The following is a 20714-nucleotide window of genomic DNA, read 5'->3' on the forward strand; positions in this document are numbered from 1 at the left end:
TTAAACTCGCATCTCATCAAAGACCGTTGATCTAAACCTTCCACCCACAACTTCTTAGCAGAACTAACACTAGTGGTAAATGGGTCTTACATATTTAATACTGAAATTGATTCCGATCTAAACTAAAGTCTGAGAAGATAAGAGTAAAGAATGCCTGACGGGCTGCACGAATGGAAAGCTTGACCCACAAAATTATTCTCTATAGTCGATCCCCAGCCCAAGGAGGTGCCCGGTGTCAGCAGGTGCAGGATCAAGGGCTGATGGAAACAATACTTGAAAGTTTTTGGGCATTATTATGGGCAAGTCTGAACGACAATCAAAGCTTATTGTCACAATAAAGAAATTGTTGATCAATGAGGGCAGTTGGCGAAATTTCTAATTAACAGCTGACATGAATTACCAGTATTCCTTCAGCCAATCAAAACACGATTGACGATTAATAGTCATTTAAGCTTGGACCGTCATTCTGCACTGGTAAAACATGTCTACTTGGCAGTTTAACCCCGAGTACTGCATATTGCGTCAAATTAAAAATTGGATGGAAAGCCATACCAGTGCAAGGTGCTCTTTCTTCAAAGCTGATTTCCCTCGAAGACGAGCCGTCTCCAGGCGCTCAGCTCGCTTCCTTTCGTCATCCCTCTGGAAGTCCTGCAGCCTCTTCATCTCCAGTTCTGCTTCCTCATGGGCATCAGTCTATTTGCGCGAATCCACTTAGTACAAGCGAAAACGGGAAAATGCAGATAACGGCAAGGCTTTTACCTGTTGCATGTCCACCGCCCGGTCCACTGTGGCTGTGGCCATGTGATAATGTGTGAAGGCAAAGGCACTGATGTCAGATTTCCTTCGCACATGCATTTTCTCTGAATCAGTAGCCTGCTTGAAAGGAAAGAAACATAATTCTGTATTCAGTGGCCCAACATATATTCGCAGTTCAACACCCAGATTCAACAATTTTTTTTTTGGCCTAGAAAAAAAATTGGATGTGGGCAACCCCGTATTACATAGTACAGGTACTTCTTGTTGGGTGTATTAATTCCACTATCAAAAGTGTATTTCAATATGGTTAAGTGTTTTGATTTGTTTGATATAATTCACAAAACATTTTTTAAATCAAAAAAAGTTCTCAAAAGTTGAGTGTGTACCATACATGGTTATAAGGAAACTAGATTTCTTTCACATTGTAAATGTGTAGGAGTTGTGAGAAAAAGTGTACTATTATTCCAAAACTATTTGTAATGTTTTTTATTTTTTTACAGAATACAGTTAACTTTCCCTGCTATCCCGATGATTCATACGCAAATAATGATGTCCTCGCAGGTGCTGCTATATCATTTCATACATCTCTGGATGGACTTCTGGATCACAGACCAGACGTGTGAGCAATGCCCTACCGGACATATCTGTTACATGACAGTGTTCCACTGCAATGCTTCTCCAGTTGGTTCCCTTTAAGACCTTCCACTTGGAACTCACTCCTTCTTGGATTGCTACTCCGTATTGCTTTGGACACCAGCAAGCTCCTCCAGCTGCCAGATGCTTGCATTTCCAGACTTGCAGTAGAACAAGAGCCGGTTGAGGTTTTGCATGCATGAAAATTAACTTGAGTAGGTATCGTTTACAATATCGGAAGTCTAAAAAACGACTAGGTTGTAGATTTGATGTTTTTTTGTATTGAAAAAATAAAATGTGCTGCAATGCTGCTGGTACGTTTCTTTTTGTTCTGTTTACATTTTTGGGGATTATAATGGATTATGCCAACAAAATTTATCATTTTGGTCAAGATAATCATGACATAATTTTTTTTGGTAACATTTCAAGTGAGACATTTAGTACAGGGCAACACACCAGAATTGGTTTTGGTGTAGGCACTGGGAGGTTGGCCACTTTCGCCGATCTCTCCTTTTCCACCTGAAGTGCCTTCTTCCTGGCATTGATTGCTCTGGAAGGAAAAAAATAGTCAGATTCTGCTTTGATATTCAAATTCAGATGTTGAAAAATTCTCACCGGCTTTGCATTTCAGTATCCTTAATCCTCTGTGACTTCAACTCTTTGAGGGCTTCTCGAAAGCGCTCCTCCGCTTTTGCATGATTCTGCGCCTCCCTCTGGGCTAAAGCCGCCAAATCAGGCTCCTTTTTCAGATTGAATGACATTTAAGTCCAGATGTGACATGCTGTTTTGTATTCAGATCTTGGGGATATTTTCATATTCTTGACATGCATCTTAAAGTCCATATAATAGTACGTATAGACAACTACTGCAAAATAAAAACATACATTAATCGTTGACATCAGCACACTCCTAGGAAGACTAGAGAAGGGCTAGATTTGAACTACCAGTATTATAACTTTATGTTAGGTTACTGAAATCCATATCATTACATTTTCTTTGGCCATTCTCTGTCCATGGCCCACCATCTGGAGGCTCTGCTCGTAGAGCATTTGCAGCATGTGCAATTTTTCACTCCGTTGCTGCTCCCATTCCTCCCGTAGTTCCTGGCCCAGCAGCTCCAACTCTCTCTGACGCCTTTGCTCCACATTCTGCCTCGTCTGCAGAGCAAAATCCTTGTGCTGCTCACGAACCTGGGAGGGCAACAAGTTGGAATAGGGCTTCACAATATTGTAAAAAAAAAATGACTACAAGTTTTTTTTTTTTTATGTAATATTTGTGATGTGAAATAATACGGGACTTTCTCCACTAACGTGTTCAAACTTTGGTTGAACATTGCAAAAATGAAGTAGTTCAGTTTGTACTTTAAAATTTTGAACTAATTTCACCACTTCAAAAATGAACTTGTTCATAGTTCCTTTTTTCGCATATTGTAGGTTGTTGATCTGTTACACAGAAAAATATATGTATTTCATTTCCCCATTGTTGCCACTCAATCAGCCCACACTTACAGCCAGGAGCAGCTTTTACCATACAATTTCAAAAACATGAGGAAAAACTTGCTTGATAAATGTTTTTCATACAAAATTAAAATAAAAATGTGGCTTGCATCCTTAATGTGCAAACAAAAAGAAAGTATGACAGGAACGGTGGTTAAACGACATTGATAACTTTGCATTCCTTGCAGCCCAGGCTGACTATATTAACAAAATTTATCTATGGCTATATTGCAAAATAAAATAAATTGCATATTATCACAGTGTGTGCATAAATTATTTTAACTAAACCTTACGCTGATTTGATTGGTGAAGTCTTCTTCAGTTCTACATTTTGAAGTGTGGAGCCCTAATAAGGGGCGAGCATCGTACAGAGGGCAAGAGTATGCCCGAAACTACAGAGCAGTACATCCTTTGGGAAACGTTTCAAATGAGAGATATGACGATTCTATTAAAGAGTTTGAGGACTTCCAAATATGTGATAGTGAATGTCTGTTCTCTACTATACACGCAGGCTCCGGAAGTGGCTTACTTTTACATCTTCGGAACAATTCATTATTCCACGAGACGTAAATCCAGAACCATGGTAAAGTTTTAAAGCACTACTGTACATTGGTTAACTTTGTACATTGATTTTGTAAATCTTCGTCATTGTGTTGTGACGTGTAAGCTGTTGTGTTTACAGAATAAAACATATTACCTTGAAAAAGACTCCAAGGTCTCATTTTTTAAATTTTCAAATGAAATAAAGGTTTGATTGATTTGGAAGGACGCGAAATTAAATGCAACCAAAAGCAATGCAGACTTTTAATGGGATAACTATAAAATTTTAAAGAACACACACAAGACGTTGTTAAAAAAAACGTCGAAAGGGAAGTTTGTTGTGTTTTACCTGTTGTATTCGCAGTTTTCTCCTCCTCGCCCTTTCTTCCTGTATCAACTGGGCCTCTTCGTTGGGGCTCAGACGTAACTTTCGTAGCCGTCTCGCCATGGCCTCTCAGTGAAAACATTTCTCTACAGTGAGCAGCAAGTCGAGCTGGTTACCTTCGAGCGTAGCAGACGTTTCGCCGCTCAAACGATAAAATACGATCATATCAAGTTGTGGCTGGACCGCTAAATTACAAAAAGGACAATGCAGTCGACGCAAACCAAACCATTTTTAAAATGTATTTATTTTTACAGGAGCCAAATGTGTGCAAACGAAACCACTTGGGAAGTGGTCGGTTTGAATTGTTATACGTCACATCCGGTAGTGTAAATGTCCCGCTGCGTTAGCACGTAACGTCAGGGCACTAGTTGTATCATTTAAATGTATTCTATTTCCATTATTATTTACGCTTATTGACACGTTTGAATAAAATTATCTCCCATTCAATAAGTATTATGTGGAAAAAAGTAAGATAACTATCGTTAGTATTTTAAGTATGTCAACTACAGTGGCACTTTTCACCTCAGTGGCGCTCTTTCCGAAGATAAGAGATGGCGTCCCTCATTCAGAAAACGAAGAACAATATACAGCCATTAGCCGAATAATGAATTCATCACCGTGGCAAAAATACCGCAAGTAAAAGGAATAACCTTTACATTGGAAGCTTAAAACAGAGGTGAGAGATAGGTTCTTCTTGTATGGTATGATATTTACATACAGTATTCGTTTCGGATTTGGTGCTCGAAGCTGGGCTGTCTCTGATAGCCAAGCACAGGCAAAATTCTACCTGCACTGTTTATATAGTTTCTCCATTGATGGTACTTTATCGCGTTTGATGATTAAATCACGAGCAAGTTAAAGTAGTGAGCATGATTGGATCTTTCAAAATGCTGATGGAGGTAGAGTTACCGTAGTTCCAGATTAGCTCATTTATTCACAGTGAGCCTCTGTAAGAAAGTGTCAGGAGTGTTGTGCGGTAGAATAGCACTAGCTAATGTGAAAGGTAAGGTTTTGGGACGGTAGTGAAACCAGACATGGTGTACGGTTTAGAATCATTGACAATGGCCCGGAGACAGCTGGAGGTGGTGGGGTTGAAGATGCTGAGTGGGAGTAACGAGGATGGCCAGAGTCAGGGATGAGCTTCTCAAATAGAAAGCGCAGACTCTACAATTGAACCAGCAAATGCAGAGGACAGGGCAAGATGGAAAAGGATAATTCACTTGTGGTGACCCCTGAAGAAGGGGAAGCTTCATGGGAAAGAAGAACATAGATTTTACAAGTACAGTACTGCATATTTTCACATTGCAGTAGTCATACAATGACGTTGTGGGACTACTAAATGTTGTATCTTACCGTATCTTCCTTTCTCTTGCAATCTAGCCATCAGTCTTGTCATCATGGCCAGTGGTCCGGGAGTGAGGGTCAGCATCGAGTCTTCCTGTGAGAAGCAGGTCCAAGAAGTCGCCTTGGATGGAACAGAAACATATGTGCCGCCCCTGTCCATGTCCCAGAACTTGGCTAAGTTGGCGCAACGGATAGACTTCAGCCAGGGATCTGACTCTGAAGAGGAGGGAGCTGAAGGCGAATCCCGGGATCGTGAGTGGTGCAAACAGGAGCAGGAAGAAGAAGAAGGTATCATGAGGAAAAATGTGTGTTGTATGCACAGAGAGTGATTTGTCTTTTTTTTGTGGGCCATTTTCTTTTACACAGGAACAGTGAAGTTTCAGCCGTCCCTTTGGCCTTGGGACTCCGTACGGAACAACTTGCGCAGTGCCCTGACAGAAATGTGTGTCCTCTATGATGTGCTCTGCGTGGTAAAGGAGAAAAAGTACATGGCGCTAGACCCAGTATCTCAAGATCCAGCCATGAGCAAGGTAACATCCGAATGGTCTTTAGAGTGACTGATTAGTGACGCATTTTGCGATACACTATTGAGAACGGAGAATGTATGTCCATTCCTTCCTACTGCCTTTTTCAAACGGGGACAGAGAGGTTTGTGTTGTTTATCGGTGAATAAATAAAAACATTTACTTTCTGTATTTATACTTGGCTTATGTTTGAGATACAAGTGACCCAGGATCTAAGTTCCCATTGTGCTGTTTTTTTTTTCCGTTTTTTTTTTTTTACCTGAAATTTGAGATAGAAGCGCTGCACAGTGGTCGTGAACTCACATAATTTCACAAGCAGTAGTTTGCCAGATCGTAAGTAATTCTTCAAAAAGAGTCTTTTAACAGGGTTCGCAAGCGTCCCTAAAAGTCCCTAAAAACCCCTAAATTTTCAAAGGTGCATTTAGGGGCTCCTAAAAGTCCTTAAAATCCACGAAAACCGGTGAAGCCCCTAAAAAGGCCTTAAATTATAAAAAATCAAAGGGAGGACCTCTACCGCCAAAATTCTCCCGAAAAAAAAAAATTATCTTTTATTTAAAAAAAAAAAAAATTGCGATCCGTCTGGCGTCTAAAACTGCCTGAAATTGTCAACGGAAATCACCGTGTTGACAACGAGTTGCCATCTTGTTTGTTTCCATGAGTCGGCATTTCACTTCGTCTTCGTTACGTCTTTCATCGATCCAACTTGTATCATGGGGAAGTGCATTTTTCAAGATGCTTGGGTTGAAAGTAAGGAGTTTGGAAGCTGGGTTCGTTGAGATGCAAAAGATCGGCACATGTTTTACTGCCATCTGTGCAAGCAGAGCTACCAGCTAGGAAAGATGGGCGTTAAAGCGCTGGAGTCGCACCAGAAAAAAAGGAGACACGCTGATTTGGCGAAGACTCTCTCATCTTCCGTTGGTATGAATCTGTTTCTAAAATATAAAGATAGTGAAGCATCAACTTCAGGCAGTGGTACTAGCAGTGCATGCGCACCTACAGTTGTCCAGCCATCGACTTCAACCAGCCAGAAGTCAGGCTCTATGAACGTAGTTCAATACACAAAGGTGGACTCGTTAAAGGCAGAGATCGTGTGGACTTTAAAAGTGATCTGCAGCCATTACAGTCACAAATCTTGTGAAAATAATTCAAAAGTGTTTGCAGTCATGTTCCCAGACAGTGACATTGCTAAAAACTATCACTGTGGGGAAAGGAAGACTTCGTACCTGGCTACATTTGGCATCGCTGCCCACTTTTCATCTCTACTGCCTCAAAGCCAAAAAAGCCAGAATGGAGACTGACATATCAACGCTTATTGAGAAGGCTGACAGGCTGTGTGAGGAGGCAGAAGAAAAGAGGAATCTGAGGTTTATCACCGAGGCCAATGCACTCAGAGGCAGAGCAAAGGATAAGAGAGCCTCTTTGGCACCTCTGCAACAGCAAATAGAGGAGGCACTGGGTAGGCTCAAGGAGCTAGAGTAGGGGTGCTGAGACAGACATCAGTCGAAGACATTTGTGTATATAGTTGCAATTGTAGTTAGAATCAGTTTTTCTGAATACTGTTATGTGAAGACGTTGACAATGGTCATATCAATGAGAACTACCACAAGGGGCGACAGGTGATCACTGTCACAGGTACTGAGGTACTGGAACCTTTGATGAACCAAGAACAGCCCATGGCACCATTGGGTGAGTCTTTTTTCCTTACTCTTGATTTCCCACGATGGCCCTAAATTTTTCGTGTCGGCCCTAAATTTTTTCCGTGTCAGCCCTAAATGTTTCGTGTCAGCCCCTAAGAATGACCCTAAAAAGCCCTTAAATTTTTTGGGTCCGACTGAGTATGAACCCTGTTTAACTATTTACAAAGTTTTATGTCAAACTAAAGATAAAGCAAAGGGAGTCTCTCAAGATGTATTCAGTTTTAATTTGCCTTAGTCCTTTTGACTCGTCCCGTCAGGGGTCGCCACAGCGTGTCATTTTTTTCCGCATAAACCTAACTCCAGCATCCTCCTATCAGATGCTAATTGCCCTCATGTCTCATGAGATTAATTTCCACATCTTGACATTTAATTTCCATGTCATATTGCTTTGGTCCAGACCCCTCAGGTGTTCCAGCTGATGAGCAAAAAGAAATCGCTGGCCACTGCAGCGCAGCTTCTTCTGAAGGGCGCAGAGAAGCTCAACAAGTCTGTCGCAGAGAACCTGGAGAACCGGAGGCAGCGAGACTTCAACTCCGAGTTGCTGCGACTGCGCTCGCAGTGGAAGCTGCGCAAAGTTGGTGACAAGATCCTCGGCGACCTCAGCTACCGGAGTGCAGGTTATGAAAACTTTTCCGGAGCACGTGGGGTCATATTTTCAGCAAAGTCTGTAAAAACTTTATCGGGTATTCTTCACACAGGCTCCCTCTTTCCCCATCATGGCTCATTCGAGGTGATCAAGAACACAGACATCGATCTGGACAAAAAGATCCCAGAGGACTACTGTCCCCTTGATGTGCAGATTCCCAGTGATTTAGAGGGATCAGCCTATATCAAGGTAGATAGAGGAGAGACATGCTATCTACATGACGACAATTATTTTCATTAATCTTGGAAAATACGGAAAAGGTGAGAAATACAGTAATTCACATCTATCAATCTGGAAAGGGTTACAAAAGCCATTTCTTAAGCTTGAGGATTCCAGCAAAGCATAAGGAGAGCCATTATCCTGATGTGGAGAAAACATGGCACAGTGGTGAGCCATGCCAGGAATGGCCGGGCTCCAACGATTATCACCCCAAGAGAACACCAGAGACTCACCCAGAATGCCACAAATAAACCCAGGGGAACCTTTAAAGAACTGCAGGTCTCCCTTGTCTCAGTTAACGCCAGTGTTCATGACGTAACAATAAGGAAGACAACAGGCAAAAATGGCAAACATTGCAGAGTTCCTTGGTAAAAGCCACTGCTGACCAAAAAGAACATAAAGCCTCCTCTTACTTTTGCAAAAATACATTTAAATGATTTTTAAATGCCACATTATACTACCATGGTCAATAATGGTCGCATTGCATCATGTGACCTACACATTGCCCTTAATTGATACTGTTCCATGGTTCCCATTGTTGTTACTATGTTCCTTGTAATGGAAAGTAAAACTGATAACGGAATTGTGATGAGGAATCTCCACCCTATGGCGTCCTCACCAAAACAATAGCAGAGCATTTCATTGAAAGATCATCATGCCAATTGTCTCAAGAGTCTCTGGTCTTATTAGACCAAGATAGAACTTTTTGGAATGAATTCTAAGAAGTATGTATTATTAGTATGAAGGTACAAATTTGCTGGCCACCTTTGTCCCTCATCTCACATCAGTACCTTGCACACGGGATAATGAGCTTAAAGTTTAGATGGGGAACATGTAAAGTAATGTAATTTTGGGGAAACTACCGATGCATGACTCAAACTGAAGAGGGACATCAGTGTTTAATATTTCCATCATCTTTTTATACTGATAATTTTGCTGTATTGGCACTGACTGCAAATGTGTTCTACAGTTATATTTGTTTCTTTCATCTAAAAGTACTGACGATATGAAGAAACTCATTGTGGCTGATCCAATTTCCGTTGGGCATGTCTGCAGGTTTCCATCCAGAAGCAAGCTCCAGACATCGGTGATCTCGGAACAGTTAATTTGCTCAGGAGACAACCGAAAACCAAAGGAGGTTAGGATCTGTGCATAAAACATGTAATCTACCTATAGTGCCCTCCATAATTACTAGCACCCCCGGTTAAGATGTGTTAAAATCCTTAAAATAAATTCAGTGTTTATTGTAGAAGAATACTGTCACACTGAAAATTTTAGGAAAATATAACCAACGCAAATGAATTGTAAGAAAATTAAAAAAAATCCCTGACTAAAAAATAATTATTTTTCATTAAGTCACCTGTTCCACAATTATTGGCACTTTAGGTGGGATTTTTTTTTCCCCCACTGAATAAATACACTTGTATCGAAGGGTGGATTTTTCTCTTTTTCTCCAATAAGGTCCAATAATATTTAGAAGAAATAAATTTTTTATAAGAAGCTAAAAAACACATCTTAACCAGGGGTGCCAATAATTACGCAGGGGACATTATATCTATCAAGCTACCCCCGTTCTTGTTTTTTCTGATCGCATGATGCATTGCCAGGTTCTCAGCCGTGGCATGTAAAGCTGGAGGCGGCTCAGAATGTTCTGCTCTGCAAGGAGATCTTTGCGCAGCTGTCGAGGGAAGCGGTCCAAATCAAGTCCCAAATCCCTCACATTGTCGTGAAGAATCACATCATCTCACAGCCCTTCCCAGGTTCTTGGATACTCGTGACAACATGTCATTGGCTGCCTTTTGCGCTTTGTACTGCTGACTGACTGATCCTGTTTGCACCTGTGCAGGTCTACAACTGTCCATCTCATTGTGCCACTCGACGGCGGAGAAGAAGAACCACCGGGCATCGCCAGAGAAACCCAAACCAGATGACCATCTTTATGTATTGGAACATAACCTGCATCAGATGATGCGAGAGGTTAGACTCCCTCCGACAACCAAACACACTTTAAAAAAAGATAATAAAAAAAAAAAAGAAGCATTGTGGGTCCAGTAAACCCTACATATTCTTAGTTCAATGTTCACAAGTTCACCTATTCACATGTTTTTCTAAAGAACCTCTCCCCAGCTACTCGGGTTATGTGCTCTTTAAGATTTGACAAAATGTAGCAAGAGCCCTGTCGAAATGGAAGTATAGTAATGGTGTCAAGGAAGTATTCTGAACTGATGCATCTCGACTGAGACAAGACATATTGTTTAAACCTGGAAGGTTAGTGGATGTGAGAGTCTGTTTTTGATTTGTAAACCTTTGATATCTAATACTGTAAGATTAGGTTGAAATTATATTTAAATGTTTTAGAATCACAGTTTCTTCATATTATTAGAGCTTAAACTAACAGTTAATAGGGGATTGTGACGGACCCCTGTTGCAAATAGCAAAAAGCTGCAAATGTTTGAGCCCTCCCCCAAAGAAGTTTGAACCAAATGTATTTATTTACTTGCATATATAGATACATTAGCTGCACTGGAATATACGCTGCGTAAATAAACAAATGAAGTCAGAAATTTACATGCTCTTTACAAAAACACACATTTTTTTTTTTTTTGTCTCACTGTCTGAAGTCAAATCAGACCTAAACCTCTCCTGTTTCAGGTCAGTCAGGAACACCAAAATTATTTAATTTTGTTAAATTCCACAATATTTAGAGAGAGAGAATTTTATATTATTTTCTTCAAAGTCAAAGGTTTACATACACAAAAAATTCTGTCTTTAAGAACTTCGGGGAAGCTGAAATTATGGCTTTAGAAGCGCCTGATAGGTTAACTGACAACATGTGAGTGAATTATTGGCACACCTAGGGATGAAAATAAGGCCACGCCTCAAATCTTCCTTGTTTGAAGTCATTGGAAAATCAAAAGAAATCAGCCAGGAAATCAGACAAAGAATTGTGGAGCTCCACAAAAAAAAGCATTAAGGCAACGATCATAACTTCTGGAGACATGTCTTGTGGTCTGATTAAACCAAAGTAGAGCTCTCTGGCCATACTGACTAACATTACATCTGTGGGAAGCTTGTAGAGCCAAGAACACCATACCACTAAGAATGAAGGTGTTACTTGTAAAGAAACGTAAAACGGACAAATACCCTTTGCAAAAAGACACTAAGAAAAAGATCCTAACTTTTGGAGACATGTCCTGTGGTCTGGTGGAAATAAAATGGAGCTGTTTGGCCATAATGACCAGCGTTACATCTGGAGGAAAAAGGGGGACGCTTGTAGACCTGAAAACACCTTACCAACTGTGAAGCATAGCGGGGGCAGCATTATGTTGTGGGGCTGTGTTTCTGCAGCAGGAACTGGAGTGCTTCATTAAATAAACTGCATCATGAAGAAAGAACATTACATGGAGATATTAAAGGTCAAGTGTCATCCCTATAAACATTCTAAAATAGATATTGTAATGAAAAATACATATAATATTATTCACTTCAATGTCTATACGAAAAAATAAATGAGCGGAGAGCGCGTCATCCATGCGCAAAGTTGCGGAAGTGTCATTCGACGACATCCAAGTGGTTGCCATGTTGGCTGCATCCCCTGTCCGTGACGTCACCCCGGACATTCGCCATTGAAAACACGCGGTGGACCCCACTGTAGGACACGAACACACCCCTTCTGACATAAATATAGTAAAGTTACTGGGGCAATATTACCCTATTGTTTCAAGCCATATTCAAATGATATGCGGTCACGGCCAAACCGCCTCCCCATCCGATCGACTTCTGCGGCGGAGATGAGCCATCGCGGTCTGAACAACGTTGCCGACAATGCCGCACTCAGCCATGTACGACAACAACACCTTAAAGCGCCCCGGCTCAGCAGTGTTGTTCATCGCAGACGACGGCGGCGGCGATGAACAACGCCGTAAAGTGGCCCGGCTCAGCGCCGTGGTAAGCCACCTCGGCACCGAAAATGAGCCACCCCAGCCGACAAGGCTTTACGCCGTTGTCGTCGCACGTGGCTGAGTGCGGCATTGTCGGCAGCGTTGTTCAGAGACGCCGCCGTCCGCGAGCCGACACAAAAGTCTTCGCCGGCAAGCCCGACGCCGTCCGACCCGCACATCGACACATTTAGCACGGCTGTCAAACGTACGTTTTTTTTTTTTGTTTTTTGTTTTTTTTTTGTTACGTTATGAGAGACCGATTACGTGGTCCGCCCCAAACTATAGAAATAAACGAGTCCACTTGAGGGCGGTCCTGCCATGTACGTCACTTCCTGCTTCTTCTCAAAAACAAATCCCTCAAGAGGATTTTCATGGCAGGAGTTACAAAAAGCTGTATACGTCAACATAATGTTTTGTGGTGAAAAATGTATGGGTCCGTGTCAGCTGGCCATTTTTCATTAATAGCATACTAAAAATCATACATTTCATCACAGTGGCCCTTTAAGGCAACATCTCGAGACATCAGCCAGGAAGCTAAAACTTGGGTGCAAATGGGTTTTCAAAATGGACAATGTCCCGAAGCATACTGCCAAAATGGTTAAAAAGTTGCTTGAGCATAACAACGGCAATTTCTTGGAGTGGGCATCACAAAGCCCTGATCTCAATCTCATGGAAAGCTTGTGGCCAAATCTAAAATGCCGTGTGCAGGCATGGTAACCGACAAACCTGACTGTTAGTTTTTGCTTTAAACTATCGGCAAATGCACAACATTTAGGGAGAGGGAGTCATTTAGTTGTGATCGGGCTTGACCTCTATCCCACACAAATTGATTATACTGTATTGTGCTGTATGCGTCCATGCATTGAGCATTTCCAGCTCGCAATGATGGGATTTCAAGGTATTTGCGGTAAAATGGATTGGGGTTAAGATTATTAGGGGTCCTTGATGTCAAAGGGTTTGTGAACCACTGCTTCAAATGGTCTCACTGGTGTTGTTTTTCTCTATCACAGTTCCACAAGCAGCAGCTGAGTTCCATGGTGATGCCGCATCCCGCCACCGCCCCCTTTGGCCACAAGCGCCTTCGTCTGGCCGGGCCACTGGCCTACGACAAGGCCGAGATAAGTGGCTTGCAACAGCGAGAGGGTCTCCTGGAGAAGATCATCAAACAGGCCAAGCACATATTCCTACGTAGCAGGTAAAATGGGTTCTGCGACACCAGCACTGATTCCAAACCATCGTTCCAGAGTGCCACAACACATTGCTCCATGGGCCATCATCCATTGTGCCACAGGAAATGAGAGTTTGACTAAATGGGTTCAAAAATTATTAGTTTACTCCATGTGTTGAACTTGTTTCAGTGTCATTGATGAGCAGCGGGAGACAGAATAATCAAACACTCTTTCACTTAGATACTTGATACACTTCTGAGCAATTTCAGATGAAATCATAAAAATACAGGTAACAGGGCCGGTTAAAAAAAAACATACCAGTAAATGTCACTTCCTCGGCACATATATTCCACTGGTCTCACTCTTACCTTTTCCGCTTGAGTGCTCCCCCTGTGGCCGTTGGGAAAAAGTGCACAAATTAGCCGCATCACTGCATAACCCGCAGGGTTGAAAGCGTGTGAAAAAAGTCACATCTTATCGGTCAGCAATTACAGTAATGACCTGGTATTTTAATACTGCATCCATTATTCACAGATTCCTTGAATCCCTACATATAATGAGGGAACACTATCAGCTTTTTTTGACATTTTAATTTAATGTTGTGCTGTGCTTCAAATACTTGGGGTCAACAATACACAGCAATGGAGCGTGTGGTAAGGAAGTGAAGAAACGGGTACAAGTGGGGTGGAGCAGTTGGCGGAAGGTGTCTGGTGTTCTATGTGACAGAAGAGTCTCCACTAGGATGAAGACCAAAGTTTATAAAACAGTGGTGAGGCCGGCCATGATGTACGGATTAGAGACAGTGGCACTGAAGAAACAACAGGAAGCAGAACTTTAGGTAGCAGAAATGAAGATGTTGAGGTTCTCGCTTCATGTGAACAGGTTGGATAGGATTAGAAATTAGCTCATTAGAGGGACAGCCAAATGTGGATGTTTTGGTGACAAGGTGAGAGAGAGCAGACTTTGATGGTTTGGACGTGTTCAGAGGCGAGCGAGTGAGTATGTTGGTGGAAGGGTGCTGAGGATGGAGCTGCCAGGCAAAAGAGTGAGAGGAAGACCAAAGAAAAGGTTGATGGATGTTGTGAGGGAGGACATGAGGACAGTGGGTGTTAGAGAGGAGGATGCATGAGATAGGCTTGAATGGAAAAAGATGACACGCTGTGGCGGGACAAGCCAAAAGAAGAAGAATTTGATGTTGTGCAATGATCCATCCATCCATTTTCTTATCCGCTTATCCTCATAAAGCTTGTGGGAGTGCTGGAGCTTATCCCAACTATCAATGGGCAGGAGGCAGGGTACACCCTGAATTGGTTACCTGCTAATTGCAGGGCACATGGAGACAGTCACGCTCACAATCACAACTGAGGGGAAATTAGGGGCAAAGGAATAGAAATATCCCATACTGATTTCGTAGCAGCATCTCAGATAAACTCGCTCGTGAGCTTTCTAGTTGAAGAATTTGTGTAGACGTATTTCAGGCTTTGAAAGGGAGTTTGAAAGCCTCCTGCTGAGATGTCTCTGGATATTTTTTTTGTTTTGTTCCAAAGTTCGGAATAGTGGGACGCCGCCATTGTGTTTTCCGCCATTTCCCCCTTGCCGTTTAGAATACAAAGACGCACTGACGCCCCCTAAGCACACACTCCATACATTGGGAAAGTCGAAGGGATCGTGTGCTTTGTGAAGTATAGTGGGAAAAGGACTTGTAAACGTAGCCCATTATCCTGCTGGCCCAGTGGCATGTGTCTCTTTCGTAACCATGACAAACAGAGGTAATACCCTTGCTAAACTTGCAAGAACAGAGCCTGGAGTGGTTTGAGAGGAAAACTGAGCACCCATAAAGACAACAGCATTTTAACTCATGGAAGCAGCACTTCATATATTACACTGTGTGTATGTGTCACATAGACACAAATACCACTACAAATATCACCAGATTTATGCATTCAACAAAACTCACTACGAGCTAGGATGTCATCTTTATAAAGTGTTTCTGCGTGTTAGTGTTTAACAGTGTCATTGCTTGAAAGTGGCACTAGATTCCTCCCCGACCCTAGCTAGTCATGTGATGTGTTGAGAAACTCAGGTGTAGGGCTGATTATTTTGTCAATCAGCAAAATTGTGACATAGTGGGGGAGAAGTGCTGAAGGGCTTGATCTCAGACACATTTTCAGAAATGCACAAAAGATTTACGTGGTCCAGATCCAAGTTATTGCATACAAGCCAATAAAAAGTCAATGTTCTATATAGATGTTTCTATATAGATTACTCCTTTACACTACTCTTGTGTTTATTGTGTGAATGAGCAGTCTCGAGTTTGCCTTCATTCCAGCTGCCTGTCAACACTGAACAATAGTGACTTTTCAAAGTGAAACTGCATGAAATACCACAGTATCTCTAGGAGCTTGCAGATAATAGAGGTCCTCCGCACTGTTTGCTCTGTTCAGGCTATGCAAACACAGCTTGGCATAGTACACATTTCTGATCCTCGACCGCATTGACCAAAGTGGCTGCATTGTTGTATATCCAAATTGGAAAAACTTGTTGGATCCAGGGATTTTTAATTCCTTTGTAAATATAGCAGCTAAATAACACAACTGCAACACTGCCAAATGCTGTGGGAAATGTTTTGGGAGAAAAATTGTCATGTTACAATAGTTGGAGTTTAAAAAAAACTGATTAAATTAGTTGTAATTTTATGATAAAGTTGCATTTAAATAGTGAAGAAAGACCTGTTTTAACAAGTGCACTTAAAAAAACTACAACTTGGAATACTACTATCGCTTTTATTCTGAAAATGCCCTTGGTCTTTATTCACTGCTGTTGCCGGCTGTTGAATTCAAATATTATTAACATTAAGGACTGGCAGTGAATGAGTTAAAATAGAGGACTCTGTTCTTTAAAAAAAATAAAAAAATAACTTCATTGCTGCAGGGATATGGCCTTTGTTAAGAAAAAAAAAAAAAAATATCCGTGCAGTGATATCAGAAGTATCCGATGATACATCCCAAATTTTTAATGGCCAGAACCAAAGGTAGTATGGGTCAAGGAGTACTTCAATTTTGTTTTAATGGGAGGCCAGACTCTATATTGTCACTGTCTGACAGAAGCCAATGTCTGAATATGGATTTTATTTTTCTTTTCACAAATCAATGTTATTCATCAGTCCCCATGTAAATTTATTATTCTTAAAAAATTAACTAATCTAAAGTGTTCAAAATAGCTTGAGTTTTCATAATATGTTGTATCCCCTCCTCTCATGTTTTTTTTTTTTTTTTAAATTGGGATTTGGAAATATATGGATTCCACCCAACAGAAATGCGTACCGGTAGTTATGTCCTTGATTGATTGCAAATAATGTTGCGTATCCTTAAGCTACCACTTTTGAGAACAGACATTTCCGTGCACTCCGGAACCTGTGACGCTGAATAAACACCCTGTCATTGCTAGGACTGCGCGGACCATCGACAGCCTTGCTAGCCGCATTGAAGACCCCCAAATCCAAGCTCACTGGTCCAACATTAATGACGTGTACGAGTCCAGCGTCAAAGTGTTGATCACCTCTCAGAGCTACGAGCAAATCTGCAAGTAAGTGGTGGAAGGATGACACCAAAGAAAATGTTTCTGAACTTTTTGGGGGCGTGCCATGATGTGATTTAGCTCAATAAAAGTTGGCAAACTTAGCTCAAATGAACAACGACAACACGTGTTGTGTGTATTGTGTGTTTACTGTTCAGGTCAATCCAACTGCAGCTGAACATAGGTGTGGAGCAGATCCGAGTGGTGCACCGAGACGGACGTGTCGTCACTCTGTCACATCAGGAGCAAGAACTGCAGGACTTCCTACTTTCACAGGTAAGGCTAATTTTTCCTTCAAAACTCTTGAGTTGAGGCAAACACGGATGACAACAATTTATTAGCAGTTTTTTTTACCAATTCTGATGTGCAAAATGCATGAGGCCATTAGACAAGCGTTTCTGTCAAGCCCCGTGGGCGGCGTCTCTCTGCCAAGCTGAAGCTGAGGCAGAGAATTTGATACTTTAAAAATGTTCAGATTTGAGTGAAACTTTTGCTATTGTCAAAAACATTTTTTCAAAATAATGCTTCCGTATTCAGTTCATAACAATTACAGGGCATAACGCCATTGAATACTTGTCACCACTGACTCTGCTTTTACCTTATTTCATCTGTTTTTGTGCTAACACACCAGCTATTAATGCTGGATAAAATATGGAGTTGAAGTCAGTTTAAGTTTTGTACTGCTGACTAGCAATGGTTGCAATGGCACGAGTCATTTTACCAAAGCAGAGCGGTTCAGAAAAGAGGGTCAATGGCTTGAATGCAGATTTCACCATTCTGCTGTAGTTGAGTATCTGTCAAAAATATATTAACTAAGCTAAATTGCTTGGAAGGGAGATGGCACATTTGCCGTAATTTACATTTCCACAGGTACACTGATTTGAAAATAGACGGAAACATTTTTTGAATCCTAAGAGTCTTTGTTGTCTTTATTCTTCATTTTTGTAAGCGCTTTGAGGGGAAGGTCCACCGTGCGAACAGAGCAGCCTCTTGCGCTCGTTCGGCTACAAGCTTCATATCGTCAGGTTGCGGTCAAAACGAGAGCTCAAACTACATAGAAATGAGCGTAATGGGAACTTTTAAAAACACGCGCATTTCAATTGTGGGTGCTATTTTTTTCAAATGATCATACGATCGTACTATGTAGTTTCAGCTCACATTGTTTTGCTTCCGGTTTGGTCGCGTCATCGTCCGGAGAGATGACACATTTCTTTTAAAAGCGGCTACACAACTAGGCCTTGTAGTTGACATTTTTTGTCTTCGTTTAAGTTAAAACAAACTCACGGGGAGTCGATTCTAAGGTTTGGTGCAGTAGCAACAAATGCGTGACGCTAACGATCGTAAAATAATACATAGAGGTAACTAACATATTTTATCAACATTTTATCCTAACCCTAACCTTGAAACAAAAGTTGATAAAAAAGATATACACATATATGTATGTTCGCTGTTTGTCTTTCTGAGACGTCAATAGCGAACATGAACACTCAGCGACAAATTGTTGAATGGTACATGTTGAAGTATGGATGGAGATGTTTCAGAATGGCCGGACGTTTACAAAATATACGTGCATGCGCATTAATCGCAAGGTGACTTTTCAGCACCGGGAGCGCTCAGACCATCACACCGGCAATCCATCGATCTTTTCTGGTCTTTTCAGCTGGTATTCTATAGAATGATATCTTCGAAGAACTGTCCCATCTATTGTGACAACCAACAGCACAACAGGTCTCATGCAATTTGAAAAATCTGCTCCGGTTCAACAACTCCCGCACTGCCGAGCAGCTAGGTTTGACCAGTAACATTGCGCTGTAAAAACTGTGACGTCACGTGCACGGGCTCTATAGCGCTACCAAGTTAGTCGTTATGATTTACTACATTACGAAAAATAAATAAATAGTCGCACATCCATGTTCTGAAAGTCCTGTGCTGGTATTTTTGATATTGCAGATGTCCCAGCACCAGGTACACGCCGTGCAGCAGCTCGCCAAAGTGATGGGCTGGCACGTGCTGAGCTTCAGCAACCACGTCGGCCTCGGCCCAGTGGAGAGCATTGGGAACGCCTCCGCCGTCACAGTGGCTTCCCCCTGTGGCGAGTATGCCATCTCAGGTGAGACGCACTCACGTGAGCATCTACTTGTCATAAGACAAGCGGCACGGGAGCGGACCCAAATGCAGGACTCCTAGGCAAGGGCATGATCTTAAGAATGGTTTTATTCCAGAAGGAGGGCATACAAGTAAAGGCAGTCCAAAACAAGTGAAAGCACAAAAACGCTAGGCAACAGGGGAGATCCAAAAACATGCACAAGGTCTGATGACTAAGAGGCAAACTAGGAAACATGGACAAGACGTAGTCAAGCTAAAGAGGCACAGTCTCTCTGTGACAAAGGATTGCTCCACACTAAACTTGCGACTTATGCACAGTAGCAGAGTATCCCAGGATGCAATAAAGCATATGCAACGAATTGGCAAATGCTGATGACACATTCACCACTTAAGTGCTTGGTCAATTAGTGTCCAACATGAAACACAGCTGTGTGACAGCTGTCAGAGATGGCACCGCCAAGGGCAGTGGCCAGGTCATGGCCCTTACGCTACTGTATTTTGCCATACTGTGAGCATATCAGGGAGGCAAGCCATGGTTACAAAAAAAAAAGGTCACAAAATGTTTGTGGTCTCTTGGAAATTTCCTCCTATTTTTTGGTGGGGAACGCTAGTTCATATAATGAATAAAGACGAAACACTTGTTTTTGCTCCCATTTTTCCTGAGCTGAGCACCACTCAATGTTTGAGAAACTTTTATTTTTCTGTTAAAAAGGGCAAAAAAAACCCATTTTTTTTTTAGGGTGCATTTACAACAGGAACTTGCATAAACGACCAGCGCTGCAGTACATTACGTATTTTTTTTTCTTCATTTATAACCTTTTTGATCCTGAAGAGACTGTATTGTGTATCCAGCAAGTCACTTTTTTTTGTGGCTCAATGAAGAATTGAATTATTAGTATTGGAAATGGAATCGGAAAAAATCTTCTCAATTCCCAACGCTAGCCATAATGTGGACAAAGAGCCCAGCTATTTTCCATATTAAATTTCAGTATGTTAAGAGATCCAATCAGCGCAAAGCTCATTAACATGGTACATAACGGGAAATCCAACCAACTTAGGCTTTTAAAACCAAAATGATCATACAAACCCAATAAAAGGATATCAAAGAATTAAATTGAAAAAGTGACTGAAGAGGACCTTCAAATGTTTGTCCAACTTGTCATTCTATTCTGTTTATGCAGCATCTCCGCTTGATTTGGGGTTGGGTTTTGTACTCAGCGAATACGGCTGATTCCAAAACGATGTTCTTGTGTTCTTTTGTTTCCCAAAGTGCGTAACGGTCCCGAAAGTGGCTGCAGAGTTTTGGTCCAATTCCCCCGTAATCAGACCAAGGAGCTGCCCAAGAGCGAGGTCATCCAGGACGGCAAGTGGAGCCACCTCAGGGGTCCGTACAAAGAGGTTCACTGGAACAAGATGGAGGGACGCAACTTCGTTTACAAAATGGAGCTTCTCATGGCCGCCCTCACCCCATGCCCTTAAACACGAGCCTCCCTGGATGAGCGAGCAATTGGTGTTGGTTGTCTGCTCACTCGTTGACTTGTGTATGTAAACTTTTTTTGTATCTATGAGAGAAAATAAAGAGCAGACGCTGGTGTTTGTCCTCCTGTGGCCTTTTATTTGCAGAGCTTCTCAAACACAAAGAGGTCACAGAGGATCCACGAGCTGGAGCTTGGCTCTCATTT

General features: G+C 41.8%; 2 protein-coding genes across 8 annotated transcripts in view; one reads left to right on the plus strand and one right to left on the minus strand.

Annotated features, from left to right (window-relative positions):
• The window catches only part of cep295 (centrosomal protein 295), a 38385-nt gene extending 34269 nt beyond the window's left edge, over positions 1-4116 (minus strand). For 5 of the 7 annotated variants that reach the window (XM_061826450.1, XM_061826451.1, XM_061826449.1 and 2 more), the window contains exons 1-6: positions 3775-4116; positions 2379-2579; positions 2005-2129; positions 1846-1939; positions 760-876; positions 553-693 (exon numbers count right to left, since the gene is read on the minus strand). In XM_061826450.1, the coding sequence (XP_061682434.1) occupies positions 553-693; positions 760-876; positions 1846-1939; positions 2005-2129; positions 2379-2579; positions 3775-3873 (777 nt within the window). In that variant the 5' untranslated portion in view covers positions 3874-4116. The remainder of the gene's footprint in view (positions 1-552; positions 694-759; positions 877-1845; positions 1940-2004; positions 2130-2378; positions 2580-3774) is intronic. The other 2 variants (XM_061826447.1, XM_061826446.1) reach the window with 2 other exon arrangements.
• A 215-nt stretch (positions 4117-4331) lies between these two features.
• med17 (mediator complex subunit 17) lies at positions 4332-20633 on the plus strand. The gene is made up of 13 exons (XM_061826452.1): positions 4332-4486; positions 5191-5442; positions 5521-5684; positions 7773-7992; positions 8074-8210; positions 9297-9378; positions 9848-10000; positions 10087-10217; positions 13192-13376; positions 16798-16935; positions 17085-17202; positions 18877-19036; positions 20303-20633. Exons 2-13 carry the CDS (start codon positions 5208-5210, stop codon positions 20509-20511), a joined length of 1932 nt encoding a protein of 643 aa, XP_061682436.1. The 5' UTR covers positions 4332-4486; positions 5191-5207; the 3' UTR covers positions 20512-20633.
• Positions 20634-20714: the final 81 nt, after the last annotated feature.

The sequence above is a fragment of the Syngnathoides biaculeatus genome, chromosome 8 (genome assembly GCF_019802595.1).
Source record: "Syngnathoides biaculeatus isolate LvHL_M chromosome 8, ASM1980259v1, whole genome shotgun sequence".
NCBI lineage: Eukaryota > Metazoa > Chordata > Actinopteri > Syngnathiformes > Syngnathidae > Syngnathoides > Syngnathoides biaculeatus.